The 18594-nt window shown below is 32.8% G+C and overlaps 1 protein-coding gene across 12 annotated transcripts in view; it reads right to left on the reverse strand.

Annotated features, from left to right (window-relative positions):
* Positions 1-18341, reverse strand: part of LOC127731236 (nucleolar MIF4G domain-containing protein 1-like) — a 53147-nt gene extending 34806 nt beyond the window's left edge. For all 12 annotated transcript variants that reach the window (XM_052240236.1, XM_052240235.1, XM_052240237.1 and 9 more), the window contains exon 1: positions 18019-18341. In XM_052240236.1, the coding sequence (XP_052096196.1) occupies positions 18019-18255 (237 nt within the window). In that variant the 5' untranslated portion in view covers positions 18256-18341. The remainder of the gene's footprint in view (positions 1-18018) is intronic.
* Between the last annotated feature and the right edge of the window lie 253 nt (positions 18342-18594).

Consider the following 18594-nt stretch of genomic DNA (forward strand, 5'->3'; position numbering starts at 1 on the left):
AACTTTCCGGGGAGGTACACAATTCTTAAATCATATTGCTGTAATTTCATTAACATGCGTTGTAGATGTGGTGTAGCACGATAAAGCAGTTGGTCAAAGATTGCAACTAACGGCTTATGGTCGGTTTCAATAATGGCTCGGCGACCGTAAATATAATGATCAAATTTTTGCAACTGCACAAGATTGCTGACATTTCACGCTCGATTTGCGCATATCTACTTTGTGTCTCGGTAAGAGCTCTGGATCCATATGCCACGTGCTGTTAATTTTGTAGAAGTACAACTCCAAGACCTTTAGAGCTTGAATCAACTGATATCCTAACAGGTTCATTACCATTATAGAATCGTAAAACGGGAGCAGATGATACTAACTGCTTAAGTTCTTCAAACTTTTCTGTTGCTCATGATCCCAATGTCACTGTATGTCACCTTTTAACAATTTGCGGAGAGGATCGGAATCATCTGATAGATTAGGTAATAACTTGGCCAAATATTGTACTATACCCATGAACCTTTTAACTCCTGCCACATCGGTCGGTGCAGGCATTTCCTGTATTGCACGAACTTTTTCCAGATTAACTTTTTTGCCATCTTTGCTTATAACATGTCCAACATACTGGACTTCTGGAACGTGCAACTCAAATTTCGATTTATTCAGCTTAAAGTTCATTTGCTGGCACCTGTTAAGCATCTTCAAACGCGGTTGTCGTGTTGTTCATCATTCTCTCCCCATACAAGGATATCATCTACGATACATTCAACCCCCGAAAGGTCCACAAACATCTCTTAGACAGCTTTTGAGAAGACTTCTGGTGCTAAACTTATACTAAAGGTAATCTACGATATCTATAAGGTCCGAATGGCTTATTAATTGTTAATAGTTTTGAACTGTCCTCGTCCAGTTGAATCTGCCAGAATCCATGAGTTGCACCAAAAAGGGAAAACACGCTTGCTTTAAGCAATCTTTCAACAACCTCATCAATTGTTTCTAAGTGATAATGTTCACGCTTGATCGCACAATTCAAATCTTTCATATCTATGCATACACGTAGCTTTCCTGGTTTCCTTACTACTACCATACTATGAACCCAATCGGTCGGCTCGTCTTGTTTCACTATTACACCAAGCATCTCCATACAGTCTAATTCTGTTTGGACTTGATAACGAAGTGCTGCTGGAATTTTACGCGGCGGGTGAACTACGGATGGAATAAGAGGATCTACTTCAATATGATGTGTTTTAGGCAATGTACCTAGTCCTTTAAATATATCACTATAATCACTAATTACTTCCTTCTTTGGCAATGGTTTTTTGATGGCACGTACTCGTACAATGGCTCCTATTTCGCTACATGTATCGGCACTCAAAATTGGCTGTGAATCGCTCGGTACTATGAAAAATTTAAGATTGTATTTTCTCTCTTTGAATGTACACTCTAACATTCTTGTACCAATAGGCGATATTTTGTGTCCATCGTATGTTACGAGTTTATTGCTGGTCTTCTCTGTCCTATTATCTGGCAACAACAATTTACAAAATAACTTTTTCGGATATGATATTTGCCTGAGCTCCTGTATCAAGTTTAAAAACCACAGACTGTTTGTTTATAGACATAGATTCCTTCCATTCCTCACACTGTTGAATACTGTCTACGCTTACAGTTCCAATAAAAAGTTCATCTGCTGTCTTCGTAATTGTAATCATACTAAATTGCATCTACTTTTTTCTTCTGTTTTGACATGCAATATTTAGCAAAGTGATTATTCTTCTTGCATGCATGACATTCTTTACCGAATGCTGGGCAATTCCGTTAACCATGTGTTCTACCACAATTCTTACAAAGAGTCTGTCTCTCTGCATGCACAAGTCTTTGATTTTTGTGATTTTCATTTTGTCTTTTACTAGTTTTACTGACCTATTTTACGGTGTTCACAGAATGTTCCTCTGTAGATTTTAATGCATGTGAGCTTATCCCATGTGCACGACATGTGTTTATTGCTTTTACTAATGTTAAATCCGCTTCCTGTAGAAGCCGGGCTCTGCAACCTTTGTTTTGGATACCACAAACGATACGATCCCTAATCAAGCCATCAGACAAATGTTCAAACTCACATGGTTTAGCTTTATTCTTTAGATCCTTGACGTAACTATCTATGTTTTCATGTTGTCTTTGATTTCGGGTAAAGAAAATATGACAAATATACGTGAGATTCTTTCTCGGCTCACAGTAATCCTTGAATTTAGCTTTTAGTACATCAATCTTCTCTTTATCATCCGGAACAATGTCAAAAGTGTTGTTAACACGTTGTGCTTCAGAGCCTGCGACATACAGAAAAGTAGCCACTTGTACCTTTCCTGACTTTTCTTCGATTCCTGTTGCGGTTAGATAAAGTTTGAATGATTGAATCCATTCTTTATAGTTTTCTGCTAAATTCCCTTCCAAATTTAGTGTTCCTGGAGGCTTTAGTTGCTCCATTGTGATAATTTTTTCGCCAAGAGTGTTGATCACCCTAACTCCTTCATCCGAGTGCAGTATGTTTTTAACCATACGGAATGCCTTATGATTCAAGTGTGCACTATGTTATTAGAAGGACAATTGTAAAAAAATAAGGTCATAAATTAATAACTTATTAATTACTAATAAAAACAACAAAATGACGGAAATGATGTAGAAATAAGAATTGGTAAACCTCAGCTGGAGCGGGTGTTAATTGTTCCAGATCGGCAAACTTTGGGCTCAGCGTGTGTTAATTTTAGGCATTAACACCTGTTGCGAATATTATCACATGTTGCTATGGGTGGGCTGGGCTTATTAAAGGTTTGTGAAAATTAAAAAATGCTGCGTGTCCAAAAAAAATGAATGGATGATATAAGAAATTTGCATAAAGTATAATAAAACATCTTATTAGCCATGTTGAAGTAACATAAATGAAACTTTAAAATATTATATTTTTATTCATACGAAATTTTAACATAAAATTTATTACAATAGTACAACGACTAGATACTGTCTTTCAATATTTATTTAACGTTAAATTATCATATTAATTTACGTTTAATTACTAACCATGTTGTAACATGATATCACACGATGGTATAAGATGTCATTTTTTTAAGAGAAGGAAACATAGAGCGATATTACCATGATTAAAAGAAGTTGAAAATGAGCAATTCTTTGTTTCGTTTAAACATGTATGCACTTCAATCGTTACGCTAAAAGCTAATTAGGAAATTAGTTAAATATAGGTTAGTAAAACTTTCTCATTTTGTGCACTTTTTTTTTTGTTCATCATACGACCAGAATAAACATTGGACTGTTCATGGGATTATTTTTATTCATTTGTACATTGTCAATACTCAATTTCATCCTTGCCGAAACTCATCCGCTAACAAATTGTAAATACGCGTATATACTTGATGGTAGATTGATTTTGGACCAGCACTGAATAAAGTTTTAAATATCGATTATTCAGAGACTTAGGGGACGACCATTTGATTTTCTTAATGTTCAATATTTTTCATATACCACTTTTATTCCTTTTAATAAATCATAGTTTAGACTTCAAATTATTAAAAGAAGGTTATTTTGTGTATTACAGTATTGCATTATTCTCAATTTTTAAAGAACATTCTTGGTTTTCAATTCTTTAAAAGTGTTTAAGATGCACTAGTACTCGTGTCTATGATTCCTATTTAAGTGTACATATTTTACACTTAAAAAAAATAGTTGCAAAATTTAATAGTATTAGCACTTGTGTTAGTAATTCAGTAAATACTAGTTACTTATGTAATATGTTTTCAAAAATTGTAATTTGTCATTACGACTAAATCGAGTTATGTCATGAATGTTGATATTTAATTTTTTTTAGCATTTCTGGAGTAGAACCTGTACCTTTCTGGTTACTATTTGTGTGTTGCATATGATCAGATATGAATTGTAACACTTCTTAGTGACTGGATAGGTTGAATAAAATCTTCCACAAAAGATACCTACAAGGAACTTGTTATTGGACATTATGGCATTATATAAAGCAAAGTATGTAAGGAGAGTTCCAGGATCAAGGTACAGAAATTGTTTCATTAGAAAGGAGTGTTGCATTAAAGTTTTATAACTAACTGTATCAACAATGTTACGCAACAATGTAACTTTTAAGTTTATTCTCTGTCAAAAACTAATGGTATAAGCAAATGTATGTTACAATAACGTCAGTTTTATGTAAATATATAATGTTAAAAGAAATTTTACTGTAATTATGGTAATGTCAGTTTTATGAAAATATATAAAGTTGTAAGAGATGTTACTCCAACATTAGTTTTATATTAATATATGACGTTATAATGGATGCTAAACTAACGTCAGTTCAATGTAAATAAATAACGTGAACAGAAATGTTACTTTTACGATAGCTTTATGTTTCCTTAACGTTACTTGGAACGTTGCGTTAAGGTTACTCGGAGTCTACAAAATGATGTAAAAAATATGTTCGGTAGTAACGTACATGTAAGTATGATATAAATCAAAGCGCGAAAGCGCTGTAAAGGCAGTTAATTACAGGTTGTGTGTATTTTTAGTCCAGTTATATCATTATCTTGCATAGTACATTGTACTTATCAGAGGTGGCTTTCAGTATTTAAGATTTAGAGTTCTCTAATGATATTGAACAAGTTTTATGAATGTCATATTCTGAGCACTATATGAAGGCGATTGTTTGGCATTTTCTTTTAAGTAATAAGTAAATGTTATCAACTGTATTTTATTCAACTTTGCAAATGTGGTTTGTTACTGGTAAGTACAATGTATGGATGATAGTTGTTTCATTGGCAATCATAACACATCTCCTTATTTATATAATGATCTATATTCAACGACCTCAGGTACAAAAAATATGTATGTAACTAAACTATGATGGGAAACCTTTGACTTCTTTCTTTAATATAAACTTTTGATTTGGTACCATAGAACTATGTAGAATAAATGTACATTGCAACATGTCAACTCTTTCAATGACAATACTTTTTTTAGAAACTATAACTCCAAGCAAAATTATATTTCCAAGTATAAAGTAATTTATGAATGAAACAAGAGTGCACACGCTGAAATGTCTCGCCTTCTTTACTAATCATTGATATTATGTTGATAGTCCTAAATATAAAGCTTTATTACAACTGTCACATAAACTTAACATTAACCAAGTAAACTAAACATTGACCAATGAACCAAGAAAATGAGGTCAAGGTCAGATGAACCATGCTAGGCAGGCATGTACAGCTAACAATTCTTCCATACAACAAATATAGTTGACCTATTGCTTATAGTTTAAGAAAAACAGACCAAAACACAAAAACTTAAAACTGAGCAATGAACCTTGAAAATGAGGTCAAGGTATAAAAAAAACCTGCGTGACTGACATATAGATCATAAAATATTTCCATACACCAAATATAGTTGAACTATTGCATATAGTATTAGAAAAAAAGACAAAACTCAAAAACTTAACTTTGACCACTGAACCGTGAAAATGAGGTCAAGGTCAGATGACACCTGCCAGCTAGACATGTACACCTTACAATCATTCCATACACCAAATATAGTAGACCTATTGCATACAGTATAAGAAAAACAGACCAAAACACAAAAACTTAACTATAACCACTGAACCATGAAAATGAGGTCAAGATCAGATGACACCTGCCAGTTGGACATGTGCACCTTACAGTCCTTCCATACACCGAATATACTAGACCTATTGCTTATAGTATCTGAGATATGGACTTGACCACCAAAACTTAACCTTGTTCACTGATCCATGAAATGAGGTCGAGGTCAAGTGAAAACTGTCTGACGGGCATAAGGACCTTGCAAGGTATGCACATACCAAATATAGTTATCCTATTACTTATAATAAGAGAGAATTCAACATTACAAAAAATCTTAACTTTTTTTTCAAGTAGTCACTGAACCATGAAAATGAGGTCAAGGACATTGGACATGTGACTGACGGAAACTTCGTAACATGAGGCATCCATAAACAAAGTATGAAGCATCCAGACCTTCCACCTTCTAAAATATAAAGCTTTTAAGAAGTTAGCTAACGCTGCCGCCGGATCACTATCCCTATGTCGAGCTTTCTGCGACAAAAGTCACAGGCTCGACAAAAAGGAGTTCTTAATTAAGTAATAAACTGATTTGCTGAGCGCAGCTGGATACACCCACAGAGGTCCAACCCTGAACAGTTGAGGCAAAAATGGACACAATATTCAAGCTTGATACAGGTCTGAATTTGGATTGTAATTAAATATTTGACATATTATAGTTTCTGAATAAATGTAGTCAAAGAACTTGAAATCGGTTATATGAATTGAATTTATATTCAGTTAAAGATTTCTTGCTGTTGTGCAATACACTGTGCTGTTGCGCAATACTTAATAAATCTGTTGCCAGACTATAAACAAATAAAGTTCAATTTCTTCTCAATGTCATATTTGAAATTTATGAAAATCAATAGGGAGATTACATCAATAGCTATAAATAATTCACCAAAGTTTCATGCGAACTGCTTAAAGCATTTTTGAGTTGTTGTCCAAAAACTGGAAAATCCCCCCCTTTTTAATGAATAAAACCCCATAACTCAATAATGTAAAATCTAAAATTTATAAAATTCTAAAGGGAGCTTATGGATTGATAATTTAGTCTTAGATGCAAGTTTTTTTTATCAGTTGTTTGTGGCTTTGAACTAGCTGTCAGTAAATGCGAGTACTCTCAGATCTGTACTTAGTGTCTTTTTGTTGTTTGGATGTACAACTACCCAGCCACGTCCACTAGTATTTGTATTTATCCATCTGATGAGTTAAGCCTCTTTCAACTGATTTTTATAGTTCGCTCTTATATTGTACTGTTACACCACTGTCCCAGGTTAGGGGGTGGGTTGGGATCCCGCGAACATGTTTAACCCCGCCACATTCTGTATGTACATGTATGTGCCTGTCCCAAGTCAGGAGCCTGTAATTCAGTGGTTGTCGTTTGTTTATGTGTTGCATATTTGTTATTCGTTCATTTTTTGTACATAAATTAGGCCGTTAGTTTTCTTGTTTGAATTGTTTTACATTGTCATTTCGGGGCCTTTTATAGCTCACTGTGCGGTATGTGCTTTGCTCATTGTTGAAGGCCGTACTGTGACCTATAGCTGTTAATTTCTGTGTCATTTGGTCTCTTGTGGAGAGTTGTCTCATTGGCAATCATACCACATCTTCTTTTTTATATTTACATCAACAGATATAAACAATTCACCAAAGTCAAGGTGAGACAACAAAACTTAGTTGTAAGATCTCTGCAATTATTTACACGGTACAAGTTTTTCTAATTGTTGGAGATTGTATGGTGACAGTAACACCTGTAACTGCTTAACCCATTTCTTATGCACTTTGGTTCGATAAACTCACTGAATATCATACCACATCTCCTTATTTTTATATGCATTACAATTTACATGTGCATGTAATTGTAAATAATATTTATATATATATATATCAGAACAAACTTCATTGCGTCACTTTTATTTATGCATCCTTTGGCACAATACAAGTTCTAAAATTACACAACATAAAACAACTAAATGTTATTTCAGATGAAAGTTTTGTTTCAGTTCCATTCATAGGATTTATTAGAATTTTGTATGTTTTGCCAAGTCCAATAATTAGCTCTATGTGCACGTGTTAATTGGAGACTTTTCTATCCCGTATAAGAGTTTTGGAACTAATTCTGTTTCTTTTTTTGAAAAAAGTGAGCAAACAAATCTTGCACATTTAAACCTTTGTCTGCCATCACACTGTCACCTGGATCACATAATTGAACTATTCTACATCTTTCAACTATTTCACAGTCACTGGTACAACCAACATATGCATTAGAGACATAGTTGACTAAACCACCAGGTGTCGAACATACAAGTATTTTCAGTGTTTCTGTTTTTATATGATGAAAAGGTTGCCTGAGCTCTAGGAGCTTTAGGTTTTATCACAGGATATTCTGTGCTGTCAATAATAATCCAAGTTGTAGGAAACTTTAATTCTAAGTTGGATGGCGAAAAATACCTGACTAAACCACTAAATGGCCAAGTGTTAGCCTCACGCCACTGTTTAGACATAAAAACAATCCATGTTTACACAATATTCTTAACACTAGTTTCAATCTAGAATCTAGACAGTTCAAAGTTGGTTGTATAATGCATCAATTTCATCAAAGTCATAAAAAAACTGATTTTCAAATGACACCCTATCAATTTGAAAATATATGTATCTCAAACAATGTGCTGTTGGACCAAGTGTGGTCAAAACAAATAAAAATTTAGTATACAACTCTAAACCGGTATAAAAATGCATGGCTGTGTCACGTATCTTCATTTCAAAATTCTCTGCTGAAAATATAGGCATTGATGGTGTTTGCGTAATTCCATCTGTGAAGCTCAACATTAGCTCGGCAGTTGGTGGTGGACAGTCATAAATCCTGTCTGCAGTATGAATTACTTCTTCTGGAAAACCAACTTTACAATCAAAACTTTCCTCTAGATTTCTACTACAATATTCATCAAGTTTAGTTCTTTTGTTTTCACAGGAAACTGCCCTGATTTTTCTTTTTGCGGACGATTCAGTCTCTTGCTTGGTCCAGGAAAATAGGCTGGGATTGGCAGTAGACTTAAAGTCTCTGTATGGTGGGTTTGTGCCCTGAAAAAGGTTATAAAACATTAGTTTTTTGATAAATAAATGAACTTACATTAGCAATGCATACTTTGTACAGAAGCAAGTTAACTCGTACCATTGTAAACTCGTACCAACGTAAACTCGTACCACTGGGAAGTCGTACCACTGCAAACTCGTACCATTAAAAATATATTCAAAAATACGAAAGTTTTATGATTTTTTTTTTTGGTAAACTAAATAAAAAAAGTTGAATTACTTGAATTTTATACTAGATTTTAATGAAAACTTAGACAAAAATACGAATGTTTTATGATTATTTTTTTTTTAAGCTTTATACAAAAAATTAAAATATCTTTGAAATTTATACCAGATTTTAATGAAATCTTAGACAAAAATACAAATGTAATTTCTTAATTACCATGCTAATAAATATATTAAATTCCTTTGATTGTGTGATTATTATAATAATAATAATAATAATAAATTCTTTATTTAAAGAGGGTAAACTCAGTTAGTTACAATAAACTAATCTTCCCTGAGGCCCTCACATACAAATTACAATACAATCAAAAACAGATATTTACACAAAGTTAATTTACAGTCAATTAGTTCAATGTAATATTACTAACATGATAAGACATAAGGCTGTTCAAGATGTACATGTAGTCAAAAATCAAATACAAATAAAAATAAAAGAATATACAAATACATTGTAGAAAATATAATCTTATCAGGACTGTGTTAAGTACTTCTTGATACTTTGTTTAAAAGTATAAGTGTTTTGAGCTTTACGCATTTTGTGTGGTAGTCCATTCCATAACACTGATCCAGAATAAACAAAAGATTTCTTAAATAGCTCAGCTTTTGGCTTAGGAACTATCAGATTACCTTGAGTGACGCCTCTCAGGGAGTAAGGATTATTATCTGATTTCAGTTTAAACTTTTGAACTAGGTACATTGGTGCTTCCATATGCATACATTTATATAGAAGTAAATATTTGTGGTATTTTATTCTATTGTCAACTGTCATCCACCCAAGTTTTTTAAATAAGGGGGCTGAGGGGGATAAAGGATCTGCATCTAGAATTAATCTTGCTGCCCTTTTTTGGAGTTTTAAAATTCTTGCTATCCCTTCATTTTTACATTCACCCCAAATAATACAGCAGTAGTCAATCAGGGGCAGAATATATCCATTGTAATATGTTTTCCTTGCATTTATATCTAAAAATTTCTTTATTTTAGAAAGAAGGTATATTCTGGATGATATATTAGCACAAACTTGGTCAATTTGATTTCTCCAGTTAAGTGTGCTGTCAATTTTAACACCTAATAATTTTTCACATGAAGAATTTTGTAATACTTTTGAATCTATTATTAAGTTTGGTTGATAAGTCTGAATTGATAGTTTCTGCTTTGTTCCAGTAACCAAACATTTTGTTTTATTTGCATTAATGAACATGTTATTCATTTTGCACCACTCTTCAACCCTGTATAAATCTTCTTGAACATCATCATGTATATTTTCTATGTTTTTCCCTGATTTATGAAGAGTGGTGTCATCAGCATATAGGTCTGTTTCACAATTTTCAATGCATAAGTTTTGGTTGATTATTAACTAATCAACTTGGTTTTTTTTATCTTTAACTAATCAACTTGTATAATCATATAAGCATGGTCATATTCTGCTGAAATGTGCTGAATATTGTATAAAAATAAATTTCATACTGTCTAACTGTTGGTCATAAACAATTTTAAACCTTTTAAACACAATCAATAAATTCTTTCATTAAATAAAATTCCTTTTAGAAACAATAGAAAAATACCCAAATCTATTCAATGTTACTGATTTGGAATGATTAAAAATTAAATCAAATAGTTGTCAGTAAAAGTTTAAAAAAGAGTCTATTCAAGGGAGACAACAAAGCCAATCTGCCACGGTTTTCTCTTTTCAATTAGACAAGGAAAATTAGCTACAAATTGGTTATTGTAATTTCAAATTATATACATTTTACAGACTTAAGAGGTATTGAGTGAAATTAAAGTATATATTCATCATTAAACACCATTTGAATGCATTTAAATAAGTGGGTACGAGTTTACAATGGTATGAATTTACCGTGGTACGAGTTAGCAGTGGTACGAGTTTGCATTGGAACGAGTTTTTGTTTAGTGGTACGAGTTGACATTGGTACGAGTTACAATGGTACGAGATAACTATAATTCCTTTGTACTCGTAACCTGGCAAAATATTAACTAGATTTATTCATTACAATCTGGATAAAACTATGTTAGCCTGATTCAATGTACATCAAAATGTATGTTATGTAAATCCAAAGGACAAACAATGAGAGACGTATGCAACAAACATACATTGTTTGTACCTAAATAACTATAATATAGATGAGAGCATGTCATTGTTTTGTTCCTGTTAACATTGTCATTGATATTTTTCAAGAAAGTCTATGAGGCATAGCTTATGCATTCCTGTCATTACTACATAAGCATAATTACTGCTAAAATAATTCTCAGTATGATATACCTCTTGTAAGAAATCATTATAATTGTAGCAAGCACCAAAAAATCTCAAACAGATCACATTGAATCGTAATCCAAAAAATTATGACGTCTTGAATTAACCACCCCCTTTTATTCTACAACGATAATTGAGTTGTAAACTGACTTTGGTTTATTCGCATGGCGATTACATATATAACTATATATTTTAAAAAGAAAATAGAATTTTACCATGAATAGTTTCCTGCACGTAGTCTTTTTTCAGTAAAATGTGCCTTGCAAACAACAGCTGATTGAGATGGACTCCACGATTTCATCGTGTTCTCGTCCAATCTGCGTATGGGCCATGGCGTTGATCCAACTTTTCCTTCTTTTTAAGTCATTTGGAAATGCATGTCCTCCTCTTAAATGACATCCAGGTACACAACAACAAGTACTTGGCATCGTTAATTAAAAATGCAACTGTAATAGTTGCACAGTGCGGAAACCGGAAGTTGAAGTACAGGATCGGCTACAACGGCGCCACCTATTCAGGAACGATAATTTGCTACTTTATATAACTGCGAAATAACAATAACGTTAGACGGGTTCGCGTGCATAAACAGAAATGCGCTTTAAATTGTATAATATAATTCATGTTCAGTCGACCTTTAATTATTATATCAACGACTGAAATGATTTATAAACATCTAGATTGCAGAAAACACTCGAAATTAACCCGAGCTCTTTCCACACGGAATTCAAATAATTCTAGTTTGTCAATCGGTTGACTGCTTATAATGTAAAATACAAATATATCAAAAGTTTTTAAAACTAACAAAACACAATGATCGTTTCTCTATTTCCCAATGTAAATGAAATGAGACAAAAAACATTTTATAAGGGGACGAAGTCCCCTATTACAGTAGAAAAATCAATAAAAAAAAAAATCGGGAAAAATTTCCCGAAATTTTCATTGTACTAATGAACTCAAAATCGTTAACTTTTTTTTGTAACTTTTTTTAATTCCCGCATTTGCGCAGAAATCTACTTCCTTCTTTCGGTCTCGTTTGTCATGAGACTTTGAGTGAAATATATATTTATCAGTCCAGTAAAATATAGGAAGGAACACAATAACAATTTCATTTCTAATTATTCTTTGATATGAAAAAAAGTTACCTGATGATAGCGTTTCTTTGTTTACATTGAATATGACGTCATAACTACAATAACGTCACAACTAAAATTCCTAACAACAGAACCAAAATCGGAAACGATACGGTATTTCCGTTTCTTTTTTAAACGATTTAGAACTTAAAATATGTTTGAATTAAAAAAAATAATTTATATAGACTTCGTCCCCTTTCACAGGTAATGCCTGCCTCATATTACCACAATAAGAAGAGGAGAGAATCAACATTTTCCGGATCTACTTGGAGCTAAATGACCCCCCACGTAGATAAGTTGGATATCGCGGACAGAAATATTAACACGGCAACTAGAAAGGCATTAAAGCACTGCCTTTAAAAATTGGTAATAAGGGGACGAAGTCCCCTATTACGGTAGAAAAATCAATAAAAAAAAAAAAGAAAAAAAAAATCGGGAAAATTTCCCGAAATTTTCATTGTACTAATGAACTCAAAATCGTTAACTTTTTTATTTTCAGACTTTTTTATTTTCCCGCATTTGCGCAGAAATCTACTTCCTTTTTCCGGTCTCGTTTGCATGAGTTTTTGAGTAAAATATATATTTATTAGTCTAGTAAAATATAGGAAGGAACGCAATACCAATTCCATTTTTAATAATTCCTTGAATGGCTTGATATGAAAAAACGTTACCTGATAGCGTTTCTTTGTTTACATCGAATATGACGTCATAACATAAATAACGTCACAACTAAAATTCCGAACAACAGAACCGAAATCGGAAACGTAAGGGTATTTCCGTTTCTTTTTTAAACAGATTTTGAAGTTAAAATATGTTTGAATTAAAAAAAAATAATTCATACAGACTTCGTCCCCTTTCACAGGTAACGCCTGCCTCATATTATGCCAGCTTTAGCTGGCACTTATGGTAGAAGCATCGAATTGGAATAAAGAACGATAACTCTCTCTACATGAGCAATCTAAAAAGTTTCGTCACTCTCGTTAAATCTCGTACGATTTTTTTTTTTAATTTTCGAAGTAGATCAAGTCAAGTTATTTAACTCTTAAAAATATTTGTTTTCTTTTTTTTCATTATATCTATTAAACAAACATTGTATTCTTGCTTGGCTCCAAATATAAGGTCCATTCTTCAAATAATGAAAACGAAATTAGCATTGGAATATCCGTAAGGACAATTTCAGGACATTAGTTTAACCCTTATATTTTTGATGGCTGCCAGATTCTCGTTTAATCGCGATCTTGAAAAAACGGGACAAAACGGAATAAATTTGATGTTAAATGTGACATGAATTCTTATTTGTTTACAAAAACAAGAATTTAGAAATTTTAGTAACTTGTGCAGTTTATTTCAATTTTATTGTACCACGGAAACAACCGAAGTTTGGACAACAGCCATGTTTCGTCGTCTGCTTCATCTTTCCATTATCAGTGACAAATCTCCTAAATTACCACAGGTACTTCATTTAAAAGTCACAATATCATAATTAATGATAACATTTGAGTGTAAAAGTTCCGTCCAGCCATGGGAACACAGAAAAACCCTCTGCAGTGCAAGCAATAAATTTTGGGAGAAACGTAGCCGGAGGCGGAGGTGAACACAAAACAGGTCAGGAATAACCACCAATTGGTGGATTATACCTCAATTGACGTACAATCCACCAATTGACATGTAATGGTATAGACCAATTGATGTATATTTTTTTTTTTTAAAGCAAATTATTCAACCAAAATGGAGCATTGTTTTCTTAAAACCATATAACTGTATGAAAACATGTCAAACATTCCTAGTTTAGTATAGTGACATAAAATATTGCATTTAATCAATAATTGTATTTGCAGTTTCTTCTATTGTTATCTTGTCAATTCTTGGTCAATAGTACAGATGTTTCAACAAAAGAATTGTTGTACACATGCATTCTCAAGAGATGCAGCAGGCTTTGACAAAACTGAAACTTTCAGAGGACTCAATAATGGTCATAAAATAGGTTGTAAGTTGCAAAATGATGCTCCTATCTCACACTAGCATTTTATAACAAAAAAATTGCATTATACGCCAATTGGTCTATACCAATATATGTCAATTGGTGGATTATACGTCAATTGAGGTATAATCCATCAATTGCCAAAAATTGGTGGTTATTCCTGACCTGGTGAAGGTAGTAAAATCTGCTACAGAATTTCCCATATCAAGTTACAGTGATAATGAAGTTGGTTATACTGTGGAATGTGGTCACTGTTATTCCTAGCTAACAGACAAATGCAGGTGTAATTCAAAACTTAACAAAAGTTTAAAAAAAATATATATATTCAAATTCACAATCTTCTAATTTGGAGACTGTCACTGTACTTCCTTTGACAAACTCTCAACAAATCTTGTCATTAATTATGACACATATCTACCTTAAACAGTCCCAGGAGATGGAGACTGTTTTTTTTTCACTCTCTAAGTTTAATCATAGTAAAAGGAGACTTGAGTCTGAGTGATACATTTAGGTATATATTGTATGCTCCCATATTGTCCAAAATTGGATTTTATGGGAATTACAATGGAGTTATGATAACCCATGATAATACCATGACTTTTGATAGGTATAGAGCATCTTACTTGGAAGTATGTGGGCTACATACATCTTTTGAAATTCAAGCTGCAGACACATTATTTGGAGGCAATATAAATATTTGCCTCCAGCAGTCACCAGTATATTTTATGCGTCAGTTTAAACCTGATCAAAACATTTTCACTTTACCGAATACTTTTATCAGGTGCACATTTCAACCTATTATAGCAATAAACAATTATGGCTATAACGTCACAGTACCCAATTTTCACCCTATGTGTATGTATGTATTCAACAAAAATAACTGCAGAAATCTTACAAGTTTTTTTTGAGACACAAATCGTTCACAGTGAGAATATACATGTATCAACAGATGAAGCATTCCTGGGAAAAAGTAAATCTACGAAAACATCAGTGTCGGCCCATGCGAAGTTATCTAATTATCATCTTTTAAAAATGTTAGCAACTTCACAACTACAAGTTAATTTTCATGACCAAAATAAAATAAAGTACAAACAAAACAGCAATAAAATGCTTCGCCAAGCACAGCCTGATACAACCACAGATGTAGATTAAGCGTATAAAAAACACCAAAAATTTTATGTCAGTTGAAATCAAACATATTTTAATTTTGGACCCTTCAAACTTTAATATGGACTGATTTGAAAACAGGTATCAGGTGAGCCCAAACATTTCTATTCAGCAGCAGTCTCCAACTACATGTCCCCTTAATTTTATATGATAGTCCCACAAAAATGTTGAAAATGTGTACATTTAATTTTTTTTCTAGATTCTCTCATGTCATGCATGTGAAAGCGGTACCTTTTTGGTCACTATTTATGTGTTGCGTCTTAATATGAATTGTAACACTTTATAGTGACTGACCAGGTCAAACAAATACTTCTCAAGAAACATGCAGCAAAAGAAGACAACTTGGAACAGCACCAGCCATGCCAGACTATGTAGGAATAAAAACTCAAATCGGAATAGCATGGACGATATGTTAGTGATATGTCCTTGTGAATAGTAAGGAAAGCTATCAATAATTCCGCAATTTTATCAGGTTTATCGTACATTTTCTGTTCAAATTTTCACACAATCAGTGAATCGTTCAAAAAGGCTAAACTAACGTTTTATTACCAGCTGATTACTGTGAAAGTTTCAAACAATGACAAGTGTTTCATTCATGAAATAACGTGTGCGTTTCTGTGAAAAAAATCATGTGCAATTTTGTGAATTAAAGGGAAAGAAGATCCTTTTGCGGTGCACTTATGCATGTCAATTGCGAACTAACCCAGTATATTTTCTTTATCATGACCAGTCCACTGATAATGACGTCAACATTATCAAGGACAAGGAGTATACACATCAAAGGAAAAATGCACAAATTACCGATAAAATGAATTACACACACTGTTTCGTGTGTATCACCTCCCATATCAGTATTTGTTGCATTTATATATAAATGAGAAATAATCAATGTAAAAATGGTAAATTTTTGGAGAAAAAACCCAAAAATTATGGAAAAAAAACAACCCAAAAATGTTGTTTTTGACCACTGACTCCTAAACTGTTGGTACCATAACCCCCAAAATCAATTCTAACATTCCTTTTGTGTATTGAACCTTCTGGTACAATTTTATACATTGTCATAGAGATCCATTTACTTAAACTAAAGTTATTGTCCGGAAACCAAAGGTGTCTTCGGACAGCAACAGCGACATGATAGCATTACTCGAAAGCAAATTTTTGACATATTCCCCATTTCGATTCTCAATTTTATATTGCCGTCGTATAAAAACTTGAAAAGTAAGCTAATAAAACAAATTATGCAAGAAATGACATAAAACCGACTCTGAATTAGTACATGAAATTGATGTAGAAACCCACAAAAAGAAGATGATCAGGAATACATTTATACTGCTGAGCAGTGTTCTCCCCTCAAATTTTAAATAGCATCCTAGAAAATAGATGAATCTTTAGATTATCAACTTAACAATCCTATTTATGGTTCCTTATATGCTTAGATGAAAATAAAAAACCTGATCAAAACATTATTCTAAGCAGGCTCACTGTAAATTCAAACTCTTCTTTTAACAATCAGAATGATCCTCTTATATGAGATGCAGGAAACTGGGAATACAATATGAACAACCAGCTAATTTAGAAAGTAAAAATAATTCAACAAACAGAAAGCATTGTTTGCAATACTAAATAAAAAAAAAACGCTACAACTTTTAGATATTGATGAAAAAGATATTCCAAATCCTCCACCTTTTCATGAAAATCAACAAAAAATTAATTTAATAAAGTTATGGATTGTATAACTGTACAGTATTCATAGTTTTGAAATTAAACAAATGTCTTATTGTTTTAAATTTTATAAAATTTGCAAAGAAAGAAAAATGGATATGAAAATGCACAAGATAATGAATGTAAGCATTGTCATTTATATAAATCACCAATAAATTCATTTTCAGCAGAAAACAATAAGGGAGCAACCATTTAGCTTCAAAGGGGGGTATGGTTTTTTGTTTGAGTCAGATTTTTTACACGTGAAGCACTTCAATGCTATCAATCAAAATTATTTAGTCAAAATATAAACACTAGAAGGTATGGGGAAAATCTGGATTCAGAATATTTTTTTTTGTCCTCTGCTTGAACAGAGTATTTTTGTCATCAATTTTTAAAGAAAAATACTAGTCCAAATAATTATGACGTCCAGGAAGGCTATTTTAAATTTTTGCTTTGATGCTTCCTGCGACACACCAAAAAAAAATACCATACCTCCTTCTGCCTTTTGAAGTTCAATGATCTTTCCGTAAACATTTTCCATCTAAACTTATTATTTTATTTTAGACAAAAACTATATGTAGGACATTCGTCCTGAACATGCATGAAATATTTGCCACTGGGCGTTAAGCAAACCAACAATCAATCAATATGTAGGACATAGTTTTGCCTTTTGGTAAGCTGGCATTCAAGGTAGCGCCTTCCTCATATTATAAATAACATTACATTAAGGTTATTTTTTGTTTGCTGGGTTATTCCTGACCTGTACGCCACTCAAGACACATGTCTGCCCTGATAATGTGCAAATTTTACCTGTTTTCCCTGATAATGTGCCAATTTTCTAGCTTTTTTCATGTGTCTTTCCTCTTTCCTCTTCATTTTCCTTGGTAATTTCTTCTTTCCACGTAATGAAAATTCAGATTTATCATGCTTGTAATATTCAACATTACTGTCTTTAGTTTTAGGTTCAGACAGGTGCATTATTTCATCTCGAAAGCGTTTCAAATTAGCTGGGTCATCCTTAAAGTGGACTTTTCTTTTTCTCGTCATTTTCTGATAGGTTTATATCACAAACAGCACACAGATCAACACTTATGTTTGTATTACATGGGCGCAGCCATATTTGAATTTGTGTCTTTTCGCCACAAAATATTATTTGTCCCAAATTCTCTCTCGGCCTCTTTTACGATTTGGGTTGAAAGAGTCTTGAATGGTCACCTTTCTTTCTTCTTTCTTTTTAGTAGATCCCTCCACTATCTGGAGCACCACAGGTTATCTGTGTAATCAGAGCAACAGGTTTAAAAATATGTATAAAACGTATTCTGTATGTGCGGGCCTACGTTTATATCTTCGCACTACTCAGTAGAATTAGTCTGTACAGCATCATAT

This window comes from Mytilus californianus, unplaced genomic scaffold (assembly GCF_021869535.1).
Source record: "Mytilus californianus isolate M0D057914Y unplaced genomic scaffold, xbMytCali1.0.p SCAF_2, whole genome shotgun sequence".
NCBI classification, from domain to species: Eukaryota; Metazoa; Mollusca; class Bivalvia; order Mytilida; family Mytilidae; genus Mytilus; species Mytilus californianus.